Source organism: Lathamus discolor, chromosome 2 (assembly GCF_037157495.1).
Source record: "Lathamus discolor isolate bLatDis1 chromosome 2, bLatDis1.hap1, whole genome shotgun sequence".
NCBI classification, from domain to species: domain Eukaryota; kingdom Metazoa; phylum Chordata; class Aves; order Psittaciformes; family Psittacidae; genus Lathamus; species Lathamus discolor.
The window spans coordinates 72,778,594-72,805,657 of record NC_088885.1 but is presented as its reverse complement, the minus strand read 5'-3'; the positions used below and the strand labels follow the sequence as shown (position 1 = coordinate 72,805,657).

General features: G+C 40.1%; 1 protein-coding gene across 1 annotated transcript in view; it reads left to right on the top strand.

Moving 5' to 3' along the window:
- The first annotated feature begins 2,892 nt into the window (after positions 1 to 2,892).
- CDYL (chromodomain Y like) overlaps positions 2,893 to 27,064 on the top strand; it is a 106,504-nt gene continuing 82,332 nt past the window's right edge. Inside the window, exon 1 of the mRNA XM_065667430.1 lies at positions 2,893 to 3,133. Coding sequence (XP_065523502.1) covers positions 3,110 to 3,133 — 24 coding nt within the window. The 5' untranslated portion in view covers positions 2,893 to 3,109. The remainder of the gene's footprint in view (positions 3,134 to 27,064) is intronic.

Genomic DNA, 27,064 nt, shown 5'->3' with positions numbered 1-27,064 from the left:
TGGCTCAATTCTGTCCAAAGCTAGATTAACCGAGGCTGTCTCAAGCACCTCTAGAAATATTTGCTGCCACTGTCAAAACTCAGACTGGCCTGGCTTTCCACTTCTCCTAGACTGCCTCCTTTCTGTATTCCATACAACTTCTCTACTAAAAACATCTGTATGCAATGTTAGTAAAGCCATTTAGGAAGCTGGCATGAAGATGGCTTTCAACAACCAAAATATTGTTGAAAATTGACAATCATGCCTCAGTGAGTAAAGGCGAAATACCTTAAGAAGCAAGAAGGAAATGGTGATCTAGACAATTCACCATACAACCTTTGGACAACTTGACTTTTTTCTAGTAAAAGCAAGATGAGAGCAAGCTATAATGGAAGTTAGTGAAGAGAAGCCCAGCTGGAAAACCTGGGCACCACTATTGCATGGTATTTTACAACAGCATGGTTGATTCTCCTGAAAAGTCTTATGAAGCAACAAGGACAAAAGGTTAGAGTAGAAACCAGAGAGGAATTAAGTGGCAGTGCAAACAATGAATATGTGTAACAGAACTTCTTTCACTGAAGATGAAACATGGAGTGTGCTTGAAATGTTAAAAATTAGTAATAGCTCTGAGCTTTTGTTTTTTCCTTGAAGTACTAAAAATAGAGCAGTACTGATGAATTGTGGGTTTTTTTAGTCACCCAGAAGATCAAAATACCTAAGACCTGGTTTACTGCAACAGTAAGACCATTAGTAAAAATTAAAATGTTCTATTCTTATGCCGTGCAAGCAAAGTAATGTCTTTAGCAACCACTGCTGCCGTCTCTTCGCTAAAACACGAGTACCTATTACCTTAAAAGATTGTCCTTCAGAAGGTGGGTACAATGATGGCATGACATGTACCGCTCAAAAAGGATTCAGACCACATCTTAGGAACTGTGATTAAATGCTCACCTCCAGAAGGCAGTCACAGAGGTCCTAGATCTTAACTGTCTCCATTTTTTACAGGCCTATCTTTTATCAACAATCCTCTTACTGTCACAGAACAACCCCCTTTTGCACCACTCAGACTTCAAGACTCGGTCTTGAAGATCTCAAGCAGTGGTTCAAATACCTTTTAATAGGCTGGTTAGGAAATTAGGAAAGTATGAAAAGTATGAAAGTTGTTAGGTGTCTTATCTGCACAAATTATGTCTGTCTAGCAGTCCAGAACCAGAATTTCAGTTATCCAGAAGAAGGATGTTGCCTTTGGAGACATGATGTATTTGTCACAAGGAATGGCCAGGTTAACCACCTCTGAGATGCGAATATCCAGCTCTTTCTGCATAAATCATCCAAAGCCTACAAACGGATCAACGTCTTCCAAATGGGTACTTGCTGGACAATGGTCCAAAACATGTTTATCAAAGTAGAAAGCTGAGGAGTTTCTTGGCTTTTCAGAAATGTTTTTGAAGGACTTTGACAAAATAAGAAAGGAAAAAAGAAAGAGGTAACTTGATAAAAATTTAGTTGAGCCAATGGGTTCGTTGATCACACAAACATGATGGACTCTTCTTTAACTTGTGCTGTTCTGCATCTTCCTGACATGGTACAGAATAGGAAACACTCACTGGAACAAATGACTTGGTGTGATGAAAGGTGGAGTAAGTCACTCCTCTCCTGACACTGGTTTTGTCCCACCCTTGCGCCTTTTTGAGATCAGAAACTCTGTCACGCAGAATCTGCTCTTGAAGGAGTAACTTGTCACATCTGCCTTTGCACAACGATGCCTTCAGTTCGTTGCGCTAATGGGTTACTACACGGCACCTTGCTGGCCCAATTTCCTATGAAGCACTCCCAGATGACACACGAGGTGACAACGGCAAGTTTTGTGGCGTAACCAGTACTGGACTCATAAGAAAGTCAACAGCTCATCTACTTTCTGTTGAGCCATCATCCAAGGGAGGTCTCGGTGTAGTGTCTTCCTGGCTCTGCAGACACGGTCAGTTGGGAGATGTAAGCTGTGTGCAATGATCATGTGGGGCTGCTTAGTCCTCATGCGGATTTGCCCACGTCCGCCACTCATTTATGACAAATGCATTCCACCAAGCCAGTGTGGACGGAAGAAAACGTGGACAGATGCACTACATCGTTGCTTGTCCATATGGTGCTAGAGTTGGCCAACGGGTTGGGATGGCCCCGCTGTGGTGGTGAGGAGAGGGTACCAGGAGCCCCGGGGTAGGGCAAAGGGGAAGCAAAGAGGGCCCCGCACGTGCGTGGGCCCCGTGTCCCAGCACACACCACCCCCCACACGCCCCCCCCCGCCCGCCTCTCCGAACTCCGCGGCCGTCCCGCACCCCCCCACCCCGTCCCCGGTTCCCCGGGCGCGGCCCCGCCGGCCCCCGCGCGCCGCCGGGGCTCAGCTGAGCAGACAATGGGAGATCAAAGCGGGGGGAGGAGGAGGAGGAGGAGGAGGAGGAAGAGGAGGATGGTGCCGGGGGCGGCTGGAGCCGGGGCGGGGTGGTTGCGTGTGGCGCTCTCTGAGCTCGATTAGTGTTCCTGGGGAGGGAGCGAGCGAGCCGAGCGAGCCGGGGACGGAGGGGTGGCGGTGGTGGGGGTGCGGGGTGCAGCCGCCGTGCGCGAGTGCGTGTGTGCGCGCGTGAGAGAAGTGTGTGTGTGTGTGCGCGCGCGAGGGAGAGAGTGTGTGCGTGCGTGCGTGCGTGCCGGCCTGCCGGGGCGTGCGAGAGAGGCAGCGCGAGGCAGCGGGCGCGAGCGGGGAGCCAGCGAGTTGCGCAGCTGCCGTGCGCGCAGACCCGCCGCCACCAGCAGCAGCGGCGGCGGCAGCACCGCACCGGCTTCTAGCGACCGGAGCTGCGAGTTGCGCTGGAGAGAGACGCGCAGGGAGGAGGAGGAAGAAGAAGAAGAGGAGGAGGAGGAGGAGGAGGAGGAGGAGGAGGGGAAAAGGAGGAGGAGAAGGATAGCGGGAGGAGGAGGAGGAGAAGAAGAAGAAAAAGAAAAAGAAGAAGAAGAAGAAGAAGAGGAGGAGGAGGAGGAGGAGGAGGGTGAAGAGGAAGAGGAGGAGGCCACACGGACACCAACTGAAACAAAGTATTTCCAAACCAGCACCCAACTCCACCTTGTGAGGCTCCCCAGCATGGCTTCCGAGGAACTCTACGAGGTAACAGCCCCCGAGCGCCGGCCCTGCCCCCGGCCCCGCCGGCCACCCCACCCCACCCGCCTTTTTGTTGCTCTCGGGAGAGCCGGCGGTCTTGTCACCCACACTTGCTGCGGCTGCCCCTTCCCGCTGGGCCCGGCGCCTGCGTGTGTGCCCCCCCGTCCTCCCCCCGCCGCCCCTTTCCTCCCCAGTTTTGCCGGAGGAGGACGGAAATGTGACTGAAAGGAGACGGCAAAGTGTTACCCGTGGCCTGCGCTCTCCCCTTCTTCCTCCAACCCCCCCGTTCACACAGCACTTTGACTCTAGAAGGAGACCGGGGCGGGGGGGAGAGGATTCTGGATGGGGTGAGCAGCGCTGACAGCCGCGACTTGCTCCGGGAGTGAGCACGGCGAAGTGCGAGCCCGGCGGTGTGCAAAAATGCGTGCAAAGCCGAGTTATTGCATGTGTCCGGAGGGGGAGGGAGGGCAAGGGGGGCTTTCCTCCTGGATTGGTGTCTGTACCGAAGTCCTGTGCCACCATCCTGTGCCTTGGCCATGCAGCAAGCTGCGATGATGCAAAATATTAAAATTTAAACTCCTCGGCTCTCCGTGCTCTAACGATACGGTTAAGGTTGCAAGAGAAGCCAAAAATACTCAAAGTTAAGGTTCTGACATGCCATCCTTCGCTCATCACTCGGGAGCTGGTCAAAGGGTGTGCTGACGGGAGAGGAAGGTTTTGGGGTGAAGAAGGGAATGAGGTGACAGCGTAACTTTGAATTTTCTGTCTTATGTGTGGCAATCTCACATCCTTGCCCTTAGTTGAAAAGCATTATGGCTCTCTTGGATTTAACTTCCTTGTTTTTATTTTCACAAGAAGTCTTCCCTAGGAGTGAAAAGCTGTTGTTTTGGAGCCATTCTTGTCTTCTGGGTGAAGAAGTGGCCACCCAAACCCAGAACTGCTTTATCTCCTAGTTAATGTACATCCAGGCAGTGTTCTATCAAAAATATTTATATCCAGAGGCTGGAAGGATAAGGTCAAAGGGAGACAGGCAGCCTGTAGGACACTTGACAGAACAAGATGTCTTTACTGTACTGTTGGTGCACGTGTGTCTTCCATTAATGCAGTTACATTTGTGTTGCTGTGGGTGAACACACCCGCAGAAGCCAGTGGAAGGTGCCCTAGATGGCCTTATGTTTTAAGCAAGTTGACTGCCGAGCAGAGGTGCTGAACTGATAAGGCAGGAGACTGAAGGCCTGTATTCCCAAGACAAGATAAATCTTGGCCAATTGCTTTGGCAAGGTTCCCCATCCTCACAGTGTGGCTTAAGCCAGTCTTGAAGGGATCTCTCCTGGAAGCAGGAGAGAAATTTAGGGACCAGTCTGTGTGTGACAGGATTGCCAACAACTTGCTTTGACTTTGGATAAAGTTCTGTTGGGTTTGTGGACTTGGACCCATAGGCTGTTCTGTGGCCAATACTTGTTCTTTGTGTGTTGCTGTGTTTGATCAAAGGCAGAGAATGGGACGTTGATCTTGATAGGTATAAGAAGTGACCAGAAGAATTGCATTTGCTGGATATTGGGCTGAGGTTTAGAGTGGCCAGTGCTCATTACTCTTGTAAAATGTTGACTTGTGCAAAAGGCTCAGTAGGTTGTTGAGCATGGCCATCCTCACTGGGCAGGCAGCGTGTGTAGTCTGCTGGGCAAACACCTCTTCTGCAAAATGCCTGAAGTTGATAAACTACTTTTTAATTTTAAAAATCAGACACATTCTTTAATTGCGTAAGTGCAAAGTTTATGTGCATGTGGTCAAGCTGTCTTTTTTGCTACTTTTTTGTTTTCTAAATTGCTGTTCATTTTTGACAAGTTGTGTCTTGTAGTGAAATTTATAGCCATGGCTGAAAAATCATAAAATAATAGGTAACTGAAATATAGTGAACACTAATTTAGGAAGTGTGTCACTGCAAGTTGATCTGAAATCTTGAATGTTAGCTAATTTAAACCCTTCTGTGAACTGCCCATGTTGGTGACTGGGCGTTTTCTTCTGTTTCGTGGATATTTTCTTTGTGATTAATACCATACAATATTCTTTGAATCTGGTGATTGAAATCCAGTGCCATTTGTTATACCTTCATCTTTCCTTCTGAATCTTGATCTTGTGTCTCAGTCAAAGTGTATAATCTATTTGCAATTGTTAGACAAAGTATGAATACCAACTACTCCTGCTGATATGTTCATGGTTCTTCCAAAATTCAAATGAGAAATCCTCTTATAAACAATAAAAATGATGGTAAGTTCAATTTTTTTTTATTTTTTTTTTTTTTTTAATGAAAATCTTTATGGATTCGTTTGTTGTTTGTGGGAGAGAAGGAGCCAAACTGTAAGCCAGTGAGGTGGAATTCAGAGATTGAAACTTTGAAATACACTACTGGGCTGGAAGGATGACATTGCTGGGCAGCCTGTATATCCTGTATGTCATTCATTCCCAAGCACTTTAGAGGTTGTGGTAATGATTACCTGCATTTTTGAGGCGGGAAGAAGATTTGAAGAAAATATGAAACTTTCATTGAAAAATGCTGGGGAGTCTCTTTTTTCCTAGATGGAAAGTGAAACAAGTAGTAATGTTGCCAAGCTCCTTGGGTGAGGTGAATAACATAGTTTTTCTGTTTGTTTGATTCTTTAAGTGACAATATGTTGGTGAGGTAGACGGACATAGAGAAACTGGTGAACAAGATGAGTAAAGGAAAACATATGAAAAGGTGCCACTGGGAGTTGTTTCCCCCAGGTTTCTTTCAATAGGCATTGACATCTTACAGCATACTTCTTTGTGGGTGCCTGCTGCCATCTGCATTACTGTAGCTTTTGGAAAGTCCTTTGTACAGCTGCTTGGGCAAATAGTAGGGCTACTTTCTTTTACACTGTGGCAAGTTTGCCTTGCTTTACTGACTGATTCCCACCCTCTGAAAGATTGTTGCTTACTGTCATCATCTTCACTGGAGTAACTAGAAGTGGGGTACCCACCTCATTTAGAAGGTTCTTTTGGAAGCAAACTATGTTTACTTACTCTGCAGTCAAATCACTTGATCTCCTCTGGCAGACCCTTGCAGTGATGTCCAGGACTGAAGTCATCCTGAATTCTGGTTGGCATGATAAATTTGTTTGATGAAATGTGGAAGTGATCCCACTTTGTACTAAGTGCAGTGGAAATACATGGAAGTTCTCTGTGTGTTGGAGATTGTATCTAATCAAACAGCCGAGTGTTTCCATCTTTCCTCTGACAATTACTGGTACAACTGATATACAGGGCCCACTGGATCCCGTTTGCGTAACCAGATAGACCTGGGCCGTAATTGCTACTCATATCAAAACCACACTTTTATTGGGTTTTACCAAGAAGTAAGCAAGACTGTGAACTTTGCAAGTACATCGGTGTCTTTTCTTCACTCTGTATTTCCACCTTGATTGCTCATAAAGCTACTATTTTTAAGGTGACTTAATTGATTGCCATGGATATATTTGAAGTCCTGTAGTTCAAAATTATGTATTTTGGTATGTTTTATAGAATGGAAAATGTTTGTTTTAATTCTTCTAGTGTCTTGTAAAATACATGTGTGGATATTTTTTTGCATCCCAATGTCTAGTATTCTCAAGGTGATGCTTCATGTCCAATGCTGATTCAGTGGTTTTGGTTTTATTTTTATAATTAAAGCATTTCACATTAAATTATATAGATACAGTAAAATTACGAACTGAAACTAATTTCAGGAGCTTATGGCTGAAGTTCTATGGCCTTGCATTAGGCTATATGTCGTTTGATCACCTGGTAAGTAAGACCTAAAGAAAATTTAAACTTTCAGGATACAGTATTGGGCGGAAGTAAAAAAAAACCATGATCCCTTGTGCTGTTCTTTGGCTACTGTGCTAGTTTTTGAAATGATAGAGTGTAGAAAACTGAGGGAGAAATGCTGTCATTTGGCTGAAAATTTGATACTGCATGGGAATTACCCACATAAAGCTAAAGTTTCTCTCTCAACCCTGGAAACACTTCAGTGATCAGATCTTCATCATATTTTGCATGCATTTACTGTAAGGTGTAAACATTTGTTTTGCTTAAGTTAACTGAAGGAGTAAATCCAGTCTTCAGTGTGCAGCTTGGAGTTTGTTGTAATTTCTTTTGGCAATTTGATAATAAGAATTGCTATTAACAACAAATTGGAATTGCCTGTTTGGGCAACAGACATTTTTCTTCCTCATTGAAACGGGTTGTTTTGATTCAACCTGTCTTTCAGGAAGTCCGAAATATCTTGGGATGTGTCTTCTGCTGCTTATTTCTGATGTGCTGATTTCTAAGATCTTGGTTAAACATCAGTGACACTTGTTCATAAAGGGGGTCTTACAGTTGTTGAGCTGTAATGCCTGAATCTTTCCGATTTTATTTTGACAGCAAGTGGTGCAAATGTTACTGCATGTTTCAAAAGAGATAAAAGACTAAGACTTGCTTGACTAGCCCTTGCTAACTAAATAAGACTAGAAATTTACATCAGACCTGTTTGCATTGCTTCCACCCCTTAGGAACTATACATCTGACTTAAAATAGAGTTGAGGATTAGATGTTCATCCCTTTCTGCTGACTTTCACCTCTTTAAACCAGAGCATGAATGTAAGAGCACTGCAAAAATGGAGCCACCATGTTCAGTGCAAGAAACTTGGCTTTTTTCCATGTTCCTTGCCACGCTGCTTTTTGCCAGCTTGAGTTATCTCTCTCACCTCCTATCCTAGAGCTTCAGACAGAATTGAGGAGGTCAGGTGTCCCATCTTCTGCTGCTGCTGGGGAAACACCTGAGCCCCTGGGGGTTTCTCTGGTGTGTCCTGCTTTCTGCAGTGCCACTGGCCTGACATGGCTCCCAGAGTTCAGGCATCTGTGGCCAAAGGAATTAAAATCTGATGGGGTCCTGTATAGGATCGCAAATGGTTCACAGATAAGAAGATGTTTTAGCATTTTTCATGCATTCCTTTGTACATACATGTGTATGTCATATTTTTCTGTGTAACTTGCTTCAAATTGCCCATGTCTATCACAGAAAGAAAGGGTGGGAAAAAACGAGGAAGCAGGAGAGGGGGAGAGATGTCCCGTCCGTAAAGCATGTGAGGTTCTGCTAATTCTTACCTTTACAGTCTCTGTCTTTCACAGCAGACTGTGATTTCTTGAGTTTTTTTGTCAATTTGCTAAAGTGGTGCCAGTCACGTTTAGAGTTACAGAATAATTACTTCCAACTTACAAGACTGTACTATTGCAGAAGGTTGCTCCTGCTACACTGACGTTCAGTACCTCTTGAATGAGGATAAATTACTGGACACAAAGGACTTAATGAGACATGCTACAACCCCTTGTTCCCCAGGAAAGTTGGTGTAGCTGGAGCAGCATCACCAATGGCATGTCCCTCTGACTTCCCAATAGGTGCAGCTTCATTTCTTCCTGACTGCTGCTGCATGTTTGACCTGTGCCAGAGGGCTAGAAAAACAAAGTTACTAGTGGTTACAGTTTCATCTCTCTCTGATAAATGCTCCACACTTGCAAAACTCTGTTTGATTTAAAACTTTTGACAACCAGAATGATTTCTTAAATATGTGCTAAGTGGATGTGCAGATCTGTTGGATATGACTGATAATGCAGGCCTGTAATGCCACTCTTCTGTAATAGGATCCAAACCTGGTGTGACTGGGTGATGTATTATTTTGGGGTGTCTGTTGGAAGCATGAGCTCCACAGACTGTATGTGCAAGGTGAAAAAGGATGCACAAGCCTCTCCCTGTTAACTTCTTTTGTGCCTTTGAGGTCTTGAGTGGCTGTTTGGCACGTGATAACCTCATTTGTCAATAAATACAGGGTTGTTGGGTTTTTTGTTTCTCTTTGAGTTAAGCAATAATAATTCCCATATTAAATATACCATGTGCTTTCTCTGGCAGTTTATTGCTAGCCCAGAAAATTTCTCAAAAAAAGGAAGTCCTGTATCTTTCATTATCAAATGCATTCTCCAGAGTCATAGTATTTCTCTAAAAAGAGCTTTTATTTATCTAATTTTTGATAGTCTTTAAATATTTACACCAAGAATTTCATGTTCTTTGAAATAATTTCTTTGAATTTCTCTCCATATTACCTAGAGGAAAAGAAAACTGGCATGTTACTGGTTCAGAACACTATAAAGACAAGAATATTTACTGTCTTCATAAATACCCTCAAAAGATTTACATGTGTCCCTTAATGGTGACCTGCTGTAGATCTTTTTCAAGGAATCTATGAATATGTATGAATACATAAAATGGATATGGGAAAAAATTAACTGTAGATTTACATTTTTAAACGATTTTCAAGTCACTTTGCCAGCATAAAATGCAAAATAAGTCAACTATTTATTGAATGTCTTAGTTTTACTGAATAACGCAACAAAGTGGCTACTGTAACTATCAGGTTGTGATTCTTCAGTGAGGCTTCACATTTTATAATCACACTTCGTAAAATTAATCAGTATAGCTCTGATCAAATCTTTCTTCTTGGCCATGTTGTATCTGATGGTTTGTTTGTTTCATTTTTTGTTTGTGGGGAAAGATAAGGTATGTGTTTTAAGTGGCCTAACCACATTTGTAATTGTGCCTTTCCAACTCTTCTGCCCCCACAGTTTCTGAAAGTTTCACTGCTTTTAAGGAAAGCAAGTCTTAATGTTCAGTCTTTGCTGTTTGGCGTAGTAGCATCTGAAAAATCAAACCCCAGGGTTTGGGTTGCTTTTTTGTGGGTGTTTTTTTTGAGTATCCTGGATGAAGAGGGAAGGAAGGAGATGTGTTTGGTTTTTTTGGGGTTTTTTTTGTGTTTTTTTTTTTTGTTTTTTTTTTTTTTTAAGTGATTGTGATTTTCGTTTGCAAAGACATTTAACTACTTCTTTAAGCATTTCCACTTCAGGTAAGACATTGGTTTATGGGAATCTGCGTAGCTTAGGGAATAATAAAAAGTTTGGCTTTAATTTGAAGATGCCACAGTTTAAAGTAAATTATGGGAAATACGTTGTGATGTGTTTATCACAGAAAAATGTCAGGTGTACATTTTGTAAATATGTGCGATGGGGACCCATTAAGGTACATTCTTAAGAGTGTTGAAATTAATATATCTTAACTCCGAAGTACTTCCCTGACACAGTGATGTGTTGAACGTTGCATTTAGTAGATATTCAAAAGTCTGTTTTTTTGAAGTTCTTAACATAAACCCAAGTTCTTCAATGCAACATGGTCTGTAGACTGATAACTTTTTTGTTACCAGTAGTAATGTAGATATATGAAGGGTGCAAAACAATTCAAAGTAACTTTGGAAAAGTTAGCTGTATTATAGTTTGGCTGGCTGCTAAATCAGGCTCATTTGTTGTGCTTTGATTTCAGCACCTGATTTTCCCCAGTTATATATATATAAAATATAGCTTGTGCTAGCACAGCATGACTCTTGCAATGTATTTTAATGGCTAGGTGCCTCAGAAGGTTAAAAACTAACCTCATGAGACTGTAAGTCTATACATACTGGCACAAAAATTTCCATCCAGTTCAGCACCCTGATTCCTATCACAGATCTGTAATGTCTTACTGTAGGGGGGGGCAGGGGGTGGAATGGGAAACGTGGCACAGCAGTAATCATCAGGAGCTTTCCTGGTTAGTTTTGTTGGGACCAAGGCAGATTTCAGCCTTGTTTATGAAATGCCAGCAGCGTGACCTGAGTTCCCTAGATGACCGGAGCCCACCTTCAGTCCCTGCGCATGTCTGCCGGGGGGTCGTGGCTGCAGGCTTGGGCAAAAGTGGGCATTTCTGCAGAAAGAGCAGTGCTGTGCATGTTTCTGTTGATCCTGGCAGGGTGTGGTGAGCAGGAGTACGGTATGACTGCCAGGTCACTCACTCGTCTTAGCACAGTGCTTAGTCAGGCTCAACTGTCATCGTTTCTCTTCAGACAATATACTAAATACTTGCTGGGGTCTTGTTCAAATGGTAGAATTTAAGGTGTTTGCACAAGTCTTTTCTGAGTCATAATCACTGAATACATTGCTGCTCCTGAACAACGTATTAACTTGAACTGTAGTTTTCTAGAAGAGGATGTTAGCGTAGGTGATCAACCAAAACAGAAACACCAACTCTGAGTGAAATCTGAAATAATCAGCAGTGTACGCTTTAGATATCAGCAAAGTCTTCAGTGCAGACTTCACATGCTTAAGGTCTCTATGCCAAAATAAGGCCCAGCTAACTGCTTTGTGTGAGCAGACTCCTGGTCTAGAAAATCTACAGAGAGAAATATGGCCACAGAATAAAACAAGTTGTAATAGCATGTGTAATAATAATTCTAAGAATTAACTTCATTATTTGAAATTAGTACTATTTTGTGATACTTAAGTGTAAGCTATAGTAGATTGTACTGGAGCATAATCTTTCTAAAATTAGGAAGATTGATGGAAAACTTTTCCTTAAAGAGTGGAAAAAACAAACAAACAAAAAAAACAGATTCTTTTTTTCTTTGTAGGTTTTTAGCCAAACAATAACTCTATACTCTTGGATGGACCTTCGTGTTTTCAAGGCTGGCACATTTCTTCTCACTTGTTTGGGTCACAGATAAGGACTAAACTTGATCTTTGATTAGCAGTGCTTTCTAAGAACAAAGAAACAGAAAGACAATAAAAGTAGTGATGTTTACACCCGACTGAGAACCTTGAGCTTTTTAACTTAGTCTACCTTTTGTGGAATTAGATTGGAAGTTATTCTAAATAGATGTATTGAAAGCAACTCGACAGTTGGTTGAGTGAGCATTTCCAGTTAAACAATTTCTCATGCTTCCTCATAGTGATACTGTAGAGCTTTTTCCTCTGGAAGACTGATGAGGCGTCCATAGGAACAGCTCACCATCATCCTTTGCAGCTGAAGGGATAACTAGATGTCCAGATATTCCTAAGGGCAACAGAAGTTCTAAATTAGTGCAGTTTTAGAGAAATCAATCTATTTTCAGTTATGATATAGTAAGGTCAAAAGTTTCAAAGTTAAAACTCAAACTGTCAGTGCACACCAGGTTCTTTACAGTTTATGGAAATGGCTAGAGAAGGTTAGAGCCCATCTCACAAATTGTTCTCAAATTCTTCTTTCCTTTGTGTGGTTCATATGCTCTAGTGTTATGTACTTTGTGTATTGATCTGATAGCATCAATCAGATAGTAATGGGTATGTGTTGAGTGGGAGAGTAAAGGACACTTCTCTATCTTTTTAATCTGGAAAAATCATCCATTAGACAATGTAATATAGAAGGCTAGGATGAGTTCACTATCATATGACTTTTGAAAAGCATGACTTCCTGAGAATTAACACTGGAAAAAGCTGTATTTTTACCCAGTTGTCAAGGAATCATGATCAGTAACAACAAAGAATTTTTTTCCCTATGCTGATGGCAAATAAGGTAGTGTCCTGTTTTGGAAGATCCATTAGTGTTTCAATTTCACGCATGTTAGAGGCATCTCTCTTGTGTAAGGGCAGCTCCTAAATTGATTTGTTTTGTCCCACATTGCGCTCATCAAATCTCCTGAGATTTGTGCTTTATTTGTGCATTTTATTCCAACTATCCAAGAATAAAATATTAGGTTTTGAATGAGAAGATGAAAATTACTGTATTTAAGGATGATTCTTTAAAATGTAGCATTGTAGGAGTATTAAAACATGGAAGCCAGTGCATTGAGCAGTTTTTGAATTGACAGCTTATGGCTATGACTACAGAAACCAATGGACATGGACTACTACTCCACAAATCTTTAAAACCACACAAACATGAGATCTTGCTCATTTTTTCATCAGCAGGATACATGTGTCATAACTGTATACAAACCATGCCATGCTTCTCTACTTTCTTATCGGTAAAGATGTAGTAGCAGGGTTGTTTGACTATTGGATTTTTTTTTTAAGAAAAGGCTTGTTGAGATAAATCATTAAAATGCCTTATCTTTAAAACCAATTCTTTACCAGGATCAATTTCAATTTTAAGTTCAGTTTTGCCTTGAAGCTGGTACAATGCAGAGCAAGCATATTGAGTAAGACGGTGTTTTTGGAGGTTTCTTCTGCTGCCATTAGTGACAAAACATGAATTTAGTAAGAAGATAGAATGAGCACAAGGACCTCATATGGTTTCTGTCTCCGTGAACATTAGGTCTTGATCCACCCATCGTGACAGATGATGCTACTTTTATTTGTTTATACCTATTCCTGTGTTATTTTCCTCCATTTCTCAGATAAAAATGTTTGCTATGCTCTAGTTCTTCATACCTTTGGATACTCTTGAAAAGCAAGGAGTGATGGACAGCTGTCATTGAAGTTACACTTCAATAGTGTTTGCGTTTTTTCTGTGCAAGTGAAGATGTAAGTTAGTCATTGTTTACTGGTATTGGTCTGTGAAATGGGAAGTTTCTGTTTTAATTGCTCCATGTTATTTGAATATATTCAATATTAATTGAATTATTCAACATTGAAGTTCTTACTCAAGTAATTACAACCTAGTTTAGTCTAAAGAATTTAATCTTCTGCACTTGAACATATATATTTTTAATCAAAGCTATTAAAAGTAACAAAATGTAACAAAATGATTCCTTGTGTGAATAGAAAATAATTTTCTTTATTATGATACTCCGATTGTCAAGTAAAAATGTCCTTTGACTTTGCTCGCTCATGATGGATGTTTTCGTAAATAATGGGAAATAATGAGTCAGTATCTTGACCTATATATATACATTCATGTATTTATGTGGTTTTATTCTTTCCATTAGTAGAATAATGCTTTATTTGGCTCTCTTATTTTTCTTCTATACGGCTGTTTATGTTTATGAAGCTTGAACTAAGATGTGATTGAAGTGATTAATTTGGGGGGAAGGATTTTAGATCTTTGTATGCTAATTAAAGTCTTAAAGTATACTGAGATGTAGTAAATTATGAGAAGTGGAAGAAAGTAGTCATTGGACTGTGAAAACATAATTTTATGTTCTGCTTTTTACTAAATGAATGCTCTCTTTTCATCTTTTGCCCCTTTTGTCCATTGTTTGAGCTCTACCTTCCCAGTGCCTTCCCAATACCTGTCTCTCTAGTTTTCTGTCAAACCACCAGAAAGATCTTTTTCCATCCAGCTTCTTCAGAAAAGGGCACTTTCAGTGTGGAATTAGTTGTCTAATGATTGTAAAGTAAGGATGATTTTTATTTTTCTGAGCAAGAAACTGGAACTTTGTTATGTAGAGGGAAAAAGGCATATCCTGGTCTAACTGCCTTATCTTCTGTATAATGGGAACTGGTCGTTCAGGAAAAATGGAGGATCTCATCATTAGGACACGTGGATACTCTCTTAAAAAATATAATTCTCTTTCCTCTGTCACAGTCTGGCACTGAGCATATCACTCAGACTGAGTATTTCAGAGGTGATTGCTAATCATTTGCTCATCTCCCTGACAAAGTTTGAATCCCTGCGCCAAAGCACAAGCAGAGTAAAGCCTTTTTTCTCCTCCCTTTTCTCCCCCAAGTAAGTACTGTCAGAACATCTTAGAATAAAGGCTGACTGGGTCTTAGAGAGAGAAACCGTGCTGGAAGTACAAGTGACAGACAAACCTGTCTCCCTTTTATGTTGTTGGTGTGGTTTGGTTTTGTTGGAGCTAACCGCAGAGAGATATTTAACTAGAATCAAGTGTTATCTTTGATATCCTCTGTAATCAGTGATGAGTATCATCCAGAAGGCTGTTCAGACCTTCTAAGTAAAATTTCTCTGGAAGTTCATCAGACTTCATGCCCTTTCTCTACAGAGAGGTATAGAAAGGCTAATCAGGTTAATTTAGTTAAGTTGAATATACTTAAATGTGACCTCCTAAGCACTGCAGGATTTGGTTTTGGTTTTGTTTTGTTGGGTTTTTTTTTCCTTTTTCTGCTGTCTTCTGAACCTAAAGGATAATACCAAATTTTTCATTCATTACAGCCTTCCCTTGGGACTGTAAACTGTGTTAGTAGGTGAAAGTTTTTAAGGGATTTTGCTGTTGAAGTATAAAGTGTTTAGGCACAGCACTGAGCTACTATGGTCTGTTTTAAGGTTTGTTTACTGAGTGACAGTAACTGATCAACAAAACTGAAGTTTTGCTTTTAAACCATAACTGTTGTATTTTACTTCATGTTACATTCAATCTCAGAAGATGTTTGGGTGGCAGTGCTTTGTAATTGACTTCAGCAGGTCTTTCCTCCAAACAGCCAGCTGTTCCTTCTGATGAGCCAGAAGAGCAGCTTGGTCATGTGCTAAGAGGATTGGAGAATCAATCTGGCATAGTTAAACCCAACCAAACAAAAAACCCTGCCTCCAAAAATGGTTCTTTGGTTGAATCAGTTCCTCAGTCTGGTTCAGTGCGTGTCCATGCACATACTTGTCAGGATGACGAAGCAGGTGTGGAAGGTCATTCATGCTGTTGAGCCACAAAGTGATGTCCACAGACCTGCCTCAGTAAGCGACTCCTAAGGCTTGGGGAAATTTGTGTATACTGACAGCATTTGTGTCAGTTTTCCTCTCTTTCCCTTAACATTTCTTTGAGTTGTGTGATATGTAGAAGTTGAGTTTGAAACTTAAACATTAAGGAAGAAGACCCTCTATTCGTTGTCCACTTTCAAGTGGGAGTCTGAGGGCTCTGTTTTCTACAACTTAAGCAAATTGAAGTGCTATGGGCCTTGCTTGTCACTACTGCCTCCAACAAGCCACTCGTTCTTCCTCCTCCCGTTGCACTGGCACTGATCTGTGTCACAGGGTCAGGTGAATGCCATTTAAGGAAGGCTGTCTAGCAGAAGGCTACCCAGTGCTTTTGTAGAAATAGTTTGCTGACAGTTTTTTCCACTGACTTGAGGTTGAAATCCAGCCACTTCAGAGGTGCCACTTCAAGTAGAGGAGCAGGAGTACATGGCATAGTGGAAAGGAGGCAGGAGGAAAATCTGGGTAAATTTGGTGGGTGATGCAGCAATGGCTTGGCTCTATTTTAAAAAGAAAAAAAAAAAAATCCATCAAACTGCATGTGTAATTTTCAACTGGATCATCTTGCTGGACTGACTTGTAGCGTGGCTGCACAGCTTCTTGCCCTTGGCTTGTGCTGAATCACAGAGCCCATATTCCTGGGCTGCACCTTGAGGTCATGCCGCACCATGCAGGAGAGGAGCAGTGCCCCTGAGGAAGGGATTGCACTGCGAGATAGGGTGATCATGTTCAGAGCAGAAGACGCTGTGCTGTGTAGTTTTAATAGCTAGTTGGGCTTCCACTTTAACCTGTAAATGGAAAAAATCCTGTTTGCAACAATTTGGGAGTGTAGTTACTTCTCAGCGCCAGGTAACTGCTACTTATTAACAATTCTCCGCATTTTATTTAAGTGTAGCAGTTACAAAGCTTGCTAAAACTTTTTGTTACCTTCAGTGTGCCACAAGTGATGGATGTTCTGCAGCCCTGTAAGGTTATCTTTTGCCTGCCCACCTTGGTTGTATTATAATTATGGTCTCGGTGCCAGTCTGGAGATGGGGGTGTGAAATACATAGTTAAAAGTATAATTTATTTCTAAGGATTCTGGTTATTCTTTAAGTGGGCAGTGTGCATGGAGTGGGATGTCTCCTCATAGCTGAGCTCCCTTTAAGCTGCATTTCATTTGAAATGCTGATATTCATAAAGGTTATTTTAGCCCCTTCAATGGAATTAAACTTCAAAGTATAAGTGCTGTCAATATCTATTGGGTAGAAAAAACTTACGCTTTAATTACTTTTGGTTTCGGTTTCATGGGCAGGAACAAATTACTTTCACTTTGAACATGTTTATGAGAAGGTGGGAAAACTGATAAGGCGAAAGTAAACTATGTTGCTCTTCAACTCCTTGCAGCATATAAATATAAACTGGTTAGGAAAGAAAAATATCTGTTAATACTAAAGACTACAAGGCTAGTGATGTATTATGGAAGGATTTGGGAACATAGAGCTAGTAATTGAGTGAGAATTTAGAAAACAGACAAGTAGTTTAAGTGCCCCAAATCCAATGTTCTCAGTTCTCTCTATGTGTAGGACACTTATTTTTGTTTATATTAAGCAGAACTATTCTGTGAATTGTATATGTGTAGCTAATAGTTAATTAAAAAATGTATGGTTTGGTGTGAGGTGTCCCTGCTCATGGCAGGGGGATTGGAACTTGATAATCTTAAGGTCCTTTGCAACCCTAACTATTCTGTGATTCTGTGATTATTTCTAAATATGAAATATGTTGATAAAAAGAGATTATGTACTCAGCATTTAGAAGACATTTTTCTCTTATTAAATGATTTTATATACTTACTACAAATGTAGTCTGCATTTGCATGTGGTATAAAAACATAGAATAGAATATTGGTTATTTCAGGGGTGTAGCACACAAAAATTAAGATTGCATGAATGTATATTCAGATGACTCATTGTTTTAACAGGTGCATGTAGCAATAGGTTTAAAAGCTGTACTTTGCTTCTAAACCAGTACAATTTAATGGCATTGCCAACATTGGCATTGATCCTTCATTTGGTTAAAAAAAAAACAAACCCAAACCAAACCCCTCCCCCCCCCCCAACCCAACCCAACAAATTATTAAATAAATAATTTTAAAGTACAAACCAAGATTACAGCTAGTTAAAGAAAAATAAATTCTGTTGATCATTGTCTGGAAAATCAGTCCAATATATTCCAATTTATGTACTTGCCAATAAAGCATTTTAAACAAAACCAAACCCCAACAGCGAACACTTTAGACTACATATGTGAAAATTACTAAGTCAAACAGAATTCCACTGTGCCAGTTTTTATTGAGTGCCAGACTTCATTAAGAGCAAAACCAAATTATAAAATCAGACCATTATTGTTGGCCCTTCCATTTTTCCTTTGTGGTTCAGTTCTGACATTGTTTTAACAGTCAGCCTATGCACCAGGTTTGTTACTTCCAGAAAGCAAGGATAAAAACATTGCATTCTATTTTGTTTTTTTACTATTTGCAAGATATAAGCAACTAAACAAAGTATACGCTTAAAGGTAGAAAGTTGCCTTGGAAAGTTCTGTAAGGTCTGAATTTTCATATTACAGAGATAAAGGCATAATTTCCTGTGATTTATGTGGCAGGGGAATCTTTCTTTAAATATCTAGATGCAAAGAAACTATGCATTATTATTTCAGAGTGATTACATTAGGTGATGGTTAATAAAATTTTCCTGGAATTTCTAATATGTGCAGGTCATTCATCACACTTTCCTGAGAATGAGAAATTCTCTTCTCCTCAACTTTATTCTCCTAGCAAAAATGAAATTAAATGAAAGATCACTTCCATGAAAACAATCAGCACAAACAACTATCATTTTTTTATTTGAATCTGCTCTGTCCATTAGAGGCCTTGCCACTAATATGTAATCAGTTTTCCTAAAAAGATGATTTCCTAAAAATGACATAATAGAGATTTTGCTATAAATATGAAGAAAACAGTTGTGTCTCAAAGTTATACTACTTTAAAACGAAAGTTACCCATGGAATTTGTAACTCTTACAAAGAAAAGTCATTAGAGGTAGGTGTGAAACTGTGAGTGTAGCAAGGCAGAGGCAAAAAATTGAGATGTATGAAGATTCAGAGAAAACGCTGGAGTGGCTACTAGCTGTCTCAATAAAAAGACCATTCATAGTAGATTATAAGGGGCTGGAGCACCTCCCGTATGAAGACAGGCTGAGAGAGTTGGGGCTGTTCAGCCTGGAGAAGAGAAGGCTGCGTGGAGACCTCATAGCAGCCTCATAGCAGACTTCCAGTATCTGAAGGGAGCCTACAAGGATGCTGGAGAGGGACTCTTCCTTAGGGACTGTAGTGATAGGAAAAAAGGGAATGGGTTCAAACTTACACAGAGGAAGTTCAGGTTGAATATAAGAAGTTCTTTACTGTGAGTGTGGTGAAGCACTGGAAAAGGCTACTCAAAGAAGTGGTAAATGCTCCATCCCTGCCAGTGTTCAAGGCCAGATTAGACAGAGCCTTGGGCAACATGATTTAGTGTGAGGCGTCCCTGCCCATGGCAGGGGAGTTGGAACTAGATGATCTTAAGCTCCTTTCCAACCCTAACAATTCAATGATTCTATATAGGCACTAGTCATAAACTTTCTATAAATGGGGTTAAAAACAATATGAAAAATTTCTTATTTATTTAGAGCAACAAAATGCCAGTAGTGATATGCATCTACTAGACAGGCTAAACAATAACAGTTGAGAAGAGACTAAAATACTGCTAAAAATAATATTCTATGATTCTTTAAAAAACATGCTGTGGGTCAAGATATTACTGTTCTTTGGTGAATATCTGGATATTATATTCACAATTTCCAGTGACTTACAGAAAAATATTTCTTTATTCTGGTAGGAGCAAACAGATTTATTTTTTCTCTAATCTACAGCAGTCAGGATTTTAAACAAGCAAATATACACTCAAGGAAATAAAGGTATCTAAGGTACTGGGTTTTGTATTTTGTTTTAGTTTAATTGTTGTAGAAGTGTAAATGAGATAGGATGGGCCAGGGTATAATATAGATACTAGATTGGACAGGTTGATAAGGATCACAGAAAGTACTGTGGGAAGACTGAAATGAGAATTGCTTAGCAGAAAATTGCAAAAAGCAGAGTCACTGCTTGCCCAACTGTTTGTGTTGGTTTGAATGTGTCTGCATTTATTTCTTTATTATGAGGCTGAAAATTTTTGGTTGACAAAGATACTTTTCGTAGGTACAGTAAGCTTTCATACTGATGCAGTACTGCGTGGTATTCTGATTTTTAAAACCTAGCTTTTTGCTAAGTCAGCATGGCCCTTGTTAAATATATCTCAAACTGGTTAATTGGCAGATCATAAAGCAGTAATAGATGAAGGTCGCTCCTGTTGGATTTCATACAAGTTTTTCACAGCCCATTGCTTTAAGGATTTGGATAACAATCTGGAGGAAAATAGAATATAATCTCTGGTAAAATGCATTCGTGCAAAAAATGGATGGATTAGTAAGTGTGAAGGATGGTCTGTACTTAGTTAATGGGGATCATTTCAACATATGTTAATACAGCTAAATATATCTGTCTAGACAGTAAGATCATACATGTAGGATGGAGACTAGTACTTTGGAAAGGAGTAGTACAGTGATATAATGCAGTAGCTAAAATGCACAGTGCAGTTTCTTGGTATGGATATAGAGGATCTCAAGTGGAGTTAGGTGTGCTTTTATTTTGTTGTAGAGCTCAAGTGATGTTAGAAAATTATTACATCCTGCTTGAGCTTAAGATGCAAAACCCCCTAAAACCTAGATAAACTTCAGAAGATGCAGAAAAAACATGTCAAGCCTTAAACATGTGAGGCTTAACATGTAAAAGCCTTACAAAGAAGTAAATGAACAAACGCTGGTGTATGGTAAGAGCCTGGAGAAGCTAAGTCTGTTTAGTTTTAGCAAAGGGAAGTTTGGGAAGTGACTGACTTACATGAGGCAAAGATTTCAGACAGATCAGTCCTTCAGGTATAGTAGGCAACAGTATGACAAAATACAGGAGCCGAAAGCTGAAAGGTGAATTTCTTCTAGAAACAGAAAAAATATGAAACTGAAAGCAGTTATCTATCAGAACAGCTTATTTAAGGATGTTCTGGATAGGTCATTGAAAACAAAGATGTGAATTTGTCAAAAAGATGCCTTTAGTTCAAGCACAATATAATGTCCTGTTGCAGGAGTTTTGGAGTGAAGTTATCTGTTATACAGGAAGGCAAACTAAACAGTCATCGTTCACACACGTTGTCTACAAAATCTGACAAAGGTGTTTTCATCATGAAAGGCACCCTGCACTCAGTTGTAAAGTGCATCTGTGGTTTTGAAGGGAAGGCTGAAAAGAGAGGGGAAAGGAGGGTTGGGGATCTGGGGAGAAGGTATAATAAAAATAAGTTTAATTTTTATTTTACACATGCAGAGGAATTAACAATGAGGTTTATTAAATCAAAATATGTGATTATCCAAGCAGTTCATACAGCATTTTGAAAGATTTTTACATGATAATTGTGTGAATTAGCAACCAGCTAGGAACAATACCCCGCTATTTGTTAAAGGAGAGACAATAAGGTTCTTCTAGACAGGAAAGAATCTACATTGTTAACAGATGACCTGAAAGTTCAGTTCATTGAAAAGGCAAATATTTTGACCAGGAGAGTAATTCTTCCTGTGGAGCAGTATGAGTTGCCATGCTTAAGCCATACAGCTATTTTTAACCATGTCACAGCTATTGAGCTTAGTCTTCAACTTCATAAACAGTGTAGAAAAGACTAAGTAGGTCTTTCTCTTTGGTGAATGCAGAGGTGAATATGTCAGAATCCCTTTTGGTTGCAGTTTTTGTTTATTTTGTGCAATTTCTGTATTGGTTTTAACGGTTCGGGTGCAGATTTTTGTCTTCTGTTGTCACATTCTGTTTTGTTAAACTCCAGGAGCGCTACTGCATTAGAGTAACGGTGGACAAAAGCTGGAGGTGCATGTAGAATGAACTTTTTTGTTATTAAGTAGGGGGGAAAGTTAATGCTCTGTACAAAATCCTACTTTCTGTGAATGGCACAGATAAAGTTTTTCAGAAGTTCTTGAATACTTCTGTGGTTTAAAAGACTTTATTCCACTTTAATGGCAGTTTTACAGTAGAATTTGAGTTTGATATGTAGCTTTTCGGATTGTCTGGATTCTTTCAGATGTTTTGACTTCTTTATAAGAAAATCTTTAATTTGATTTCCAGAATTCTAGGTTTTTCTGGTTTGAATGGTGATTTTATGTATTATGATAAAGGTGTCTGAACTGCTGTAGTGTTATCTAAGAGTAAAGTTGTGCCTAAATTATGTTTTGCAAGATTCTTCATTTCACAAGATGTGCTAGTAATGCAATTAAGATTGTATTGAAAATATTTAAAGGAATGGAATTCTGCTTTCAAGACCTATGCTTATCTTAGATTGAAAATGTCTCATTTTTTAAAGACAGTATGGTGGAAAATGATACATCAAGGAAAATCTATTTTAACTTTTTAAATGGGCATGACTTAGTAGACAGATTTATGTATCTTGGTAGTTCTTTGTGGCAATCTCCGGATGTTATTTTGTGATATGCCTCTTGAGATTGTGTGTTGTGTATCAATTCTATGTATCTTTCGGACATGCTATAGAACTTACGCTTACTCTGTGTACATACATTAGTGTGTACTGCATCGTTTGGGAAGAATACAAGCATCTTGCCTCTCTAATTGCCATGCCCTTCCTTGTAATGTGGCTTTATCTTCTCATGCTCTTTAGGAAAACACGACCAAATAGGAGAAACAACAATGAGTTGGCACAGAGTTCAGAGCTCTATGAATTTGGGTTTTTTTTGCAATTAGTGAGTATAGTCACTGTATCTAAATAGTGAAATTTGGTCAGGCCTAATCTTTTCCTTCTTTCCACCACTTCCCTGCACACCATCATTGTGGGGAAATGTAAGGCAGGCACAATATACTACATTTTGTGATAACTTGGTGATTTGGTGGCAGGCTGAGAATAGACCAAATTACCTTTGAATATTATTCATGGAAATAAACTAGGAAGTGTAATCACACACACAAATATTCCTTATGTTAAAACACGTCTTGGTAACTCACCGTAACTTTTAAAATAACTAATAACAGAATCATAGAATTCCAGGTGGTTGGAACCTGGATCTTAAGGATCTTAAGGTCCTTTCCAACACTAACCATTCTATGATTCTATAACCTCAAGGATCATCTGGTCCAACCTTTCTTGGCAAAGCATGATCTAGACAAGATGGCCAAACACCTTGTCCAGCTGAATCTTGAAAGTGTCCAACATTGGGGAATCTGACACTTCCCTGGAGAGATTATTCCAGCAGATGATTGTTCTCGTTGTGAAAAATTTTCCTCTTGTGTTTCAGTCAGAATCTCCTTAGGAGTAACTTGTGCCCATTACCTCTCATTTCCGAAAGGCAGTCTCCATTTTCTTTGTAGCCACCCTGTAACTACAGACAGAAATATGGTGGTAAGGTCTCCCCTGAGCCTTCTTTTCTCAAGGTCGCACAAACTCAGCTCTCTCAGCCTCTTCTCTCATGGCTTCCCAATCCTTTGATCATCTTTGTGACCCTTCTCTGGACCTTCTCCAGCTTGTCCACATCTTTTTTACATAGTGGGAACCAAATCTGAAGACAGTATTGCAGGTGTCACCTCAGAAGAGCTGAGTAGAGTGGGATGATGACTTTATCTCTGCTGGTGATGCCCTTGTTGATGTAACCCAGCATCCTCTTGACTTTCTTCACCACAGCTGCCCACTGTTCTAAAACATTTAGTTTGTTGTCCACCAGGACCCCCAGATCCACAGAGCTGCTCCCCAACCAGATCGATCTCAGCCTGTGCTGCATTCTTGGATTGTGTTTTCCCAGGTGTAAGACCTTACACTTGTCCTTGCTGAACTTAATAATGATTACGCCATTATTCCAGCCTATCCAGGTCATCCTGCAGGGTGACTCTCCCTTCCAAAGTCTCCACTTCCCCCTTCAGTTTGGTATCCCTCGTAACTTGGTCAGGGTACATTTGGTCCTGTCTGGATCTGGAGATCACTTATGAAGATATTAAAGAAGTGTTTGGCCCAAAATGGGTCCCTTGAGGATCCCACTAGTGACAAGTCAGTTGTTTTTTGGTTGGAAGAGGAGCCATTTGCCACAACCTCTGGGTGCGGCCGGTCGGCCAGTTCCCCACTACCGCACACACCACTTGCCTAGACCTGTCTAATTGACAAGTTCAGACTTGTCCATTTTGACCCTCTTTAGAAAGACTATTTGACTGATTGAAAAAAAAAAAAAAAAAGAAAAGGTGACACAATATAGTTGAAGCTATACCCAGTGTGCTTCTTTTGTATCTTATTTGTGCACAGACTGGATCATGAGTCCTGTAGCCAGGGAAGAAAACCGTTTGCAGTTGTAATTAAAAGAGAACTAGAAGGTACACAGCTAATCTACCCTGTTGGATGAATTCAGTGGGAAGGGGTACTTCCCTTTTGTTGCTCCCAGGAGAGAAGTGTAAGCTACAAGCAAAAACCAGGGTACTGATATGTTTAGGTTCTCCTCTTTGTCCTTATTCTCAAGGACTAGACATTCCCATATATTTCCAAGAAAATGGAAAGGCACCTCCTCAGCTGGGTGTTTCCTCTATCAACACTGGCACTCAGGATTTCACATAGAGTCAGTTTAGGGAGTTTATCCATCTGAAAATTATTCTGCCTCACTACCTCTCACTTCTGGGTTTTGTTGGGTTTTTGGTGGTTAGTTTTTTTTCCCCTTCTGTTTTGCTCAATAAGGTTAATTTGAGGCCAGATTTTCTCTAAGAGCAGGTTCAGTTTCAGCTTTGGCAATCCCATGAGTATTGCTTTAAGCAGCTGTGGAAGAGCATCCTTGGACAGTTCAATCTGCTGAGTTTCAGAAGCTGTTGGCAACTTGGAAGTTGTATAAGCTCTGCAGTTGTAATTAAACTTTAATATGATTTCCCCACCAACTCCCCTATAATGATATTTCTTTAAAGTAACGTGCAAAATTGTATTAAAGTTGTAGCAGTTGTAGTTGAAATGCCAAGTTTTTGTATTTGTACATGGAAGCGTCTAGAATGAATATGTTCATTAAAAACTTGAGTTGAATCTACTTAAGACAAAAATGCAATGCCCACATTCTCAACCTGGAAGTTAAACCCAAACTTTCGAGAGATTTATTGACTGCCTGTTTTTTTGGTTCTTTATCATAACAAAGCAGAGTTAAATTTGGGTTTTCTTCTAGCATACGATCCTTATTCTTTGCTCAACAGTTTTCTTAACTTGGAATGTGTATGAGGAGCTGAGAAAAATTATGGGGTATAGGTAGTACTTTCAATGAGCATTTCTATGTTCCCATCAATAACTCTTTTATCATAACTATAAACCTTGTATCCAGCTGGACAGGTAAAGAGTCATTTGTTTTTCCATACCAACAGACCTATAATTCATAATAATGATTTTTTTTTTTTTTATCTGTATACATGGACTCCAGTTAGTGTGCTTGACTCTATGTGCACAGGATCAGTTTTCTGGGCTCTTGCCTGCCTTCTAGAAGTCATTGCCTCTTGCCTTTGCCCAGTTGGATTTAAGAGTATATATTTTGAAGAGAATAATGCATTCCCTGACCAGATAGCTTTTCTTTCTGTCTTTTATCAGGCTTAGAAAACAATATTAACCTGCCTACAATATATACATGTTTACAGTCCCCCTTCAACAGTAGCTTTATCAATGGAAGAGAAAGTTCACACCAAAGCATTCGTCACTGCCCTCTACCTGGGGTTACTGCCCTCTCTGGTCTGCTAGCTGAGCTGCTCATGGGAGCTCTCCCTAATCCAATTCAGTCAAATTGAGCCATGTTAGGAAAGATTTGTTATTTAAATTACTTAAGCTGATCTAGCTTATTTTGACTGACATGTTTAGGGAGTTCTTACATACACAGCTTAGTCAGAAGATTTGGGAAGTGGTAACCATCAGCAGGATGTGATGAGGAGCTGGGGCATGGGTAGCAAAGAACAGGTCTTTCCCAGCTATGCTCAAAGCGATTGAGGTTATGTTCATCTGCAGCCTAAAATCTGAGATCCTGCTTTTCTTCATGGAGCACTTTTAAGTTTTTTTGGCCATTAAAAAAGAGAAGATTACCAAATGCCAGTCCCTCTTTGAGTGCTCCCATTAGCCACAATTTCATTGGAACCACCTAGGGTCTATTGGCCAAGAGGCTTTGATGGTCCACTTTTGAATGACTCCTGCCAGCATTATTTCATAGTTGAACTAAAGTGCAGGTCTCCCTCTGGTGCCTACTTTGTAAAAGCACAAGATTTTATAATTGGACTGAGCGATTGAAAACCAACTGTATGAAAAGAGAAAGGTCTCTTTGTTATCCTGGTAATAACAGTTCTGAGAGTGCTGACAGTAATGTTCATAGACTACTTTTTCTCTCATGGTACATAGTGCTAATCTACACATAAATTCAGAACTGCATATTCACTGTCAGCTGCAACAGTGCTTGTCCTCTGTACCTCTTCTAACAGTAAAATCTTCTAATTGGGATGTATGTTTGTTAGTAGATACATGGAAATAAAGCCAGAGGATTTTTGTCAGTTTCTAATCTTTTTCACTTCCTTACCAATTCCTTTTAGCTGTTCATTTTGAAAATTACTTGACCACACAAAAATTGGTCTTTTTTATAGAAATAGAAGTTTTCTGCCTTGATGGATTCCAAATTGTGACAATCAAGATCTAGTTTAAGGTCCCTACCCCACTGATGGAAAAGCTTAGACATCAGAGGATTGATAGGAGCACACCACCACACATCCCAACAAAATGCTAAAAACTGATGTCATCACTGAAGGAGAAATTTTTCATACCCTAGATCACCTTCCACCTCAGGGCCTCTGCCCCCTTCGGAGAACCACGCTTTACATAATCAGTCCTTCCATTCACAGCTTGCTATGTGTAAAATTTTCCATTCATTTTCTGAAGAGCACACAGTGCAAATGTTTCTCAGAAATATCCCAGTTATGCCATCCATCAAAAGAAATCTGTACATTTTGGACTTGGTTGTACCTTGCTGACTTTGAGAATATCTTGACAACGCCTAGTATCAGCAGGCAGCTCTCAAACAACCACAAATGATGTGAATGACTCAGTTCTGCATATTGGTATTTCCAGAAATAAGCCTGCTTTAAAAATGCTCAAACCAGTTGTTTAGAAATACTGGTTAATATTTCAGACATGTGATTTTCTTGTCCTTTGTTGTGAACCAGCATATTTCTAAAAATTTCCCTGGAATAAGAAACATAGCAACATAAAGGGCTGA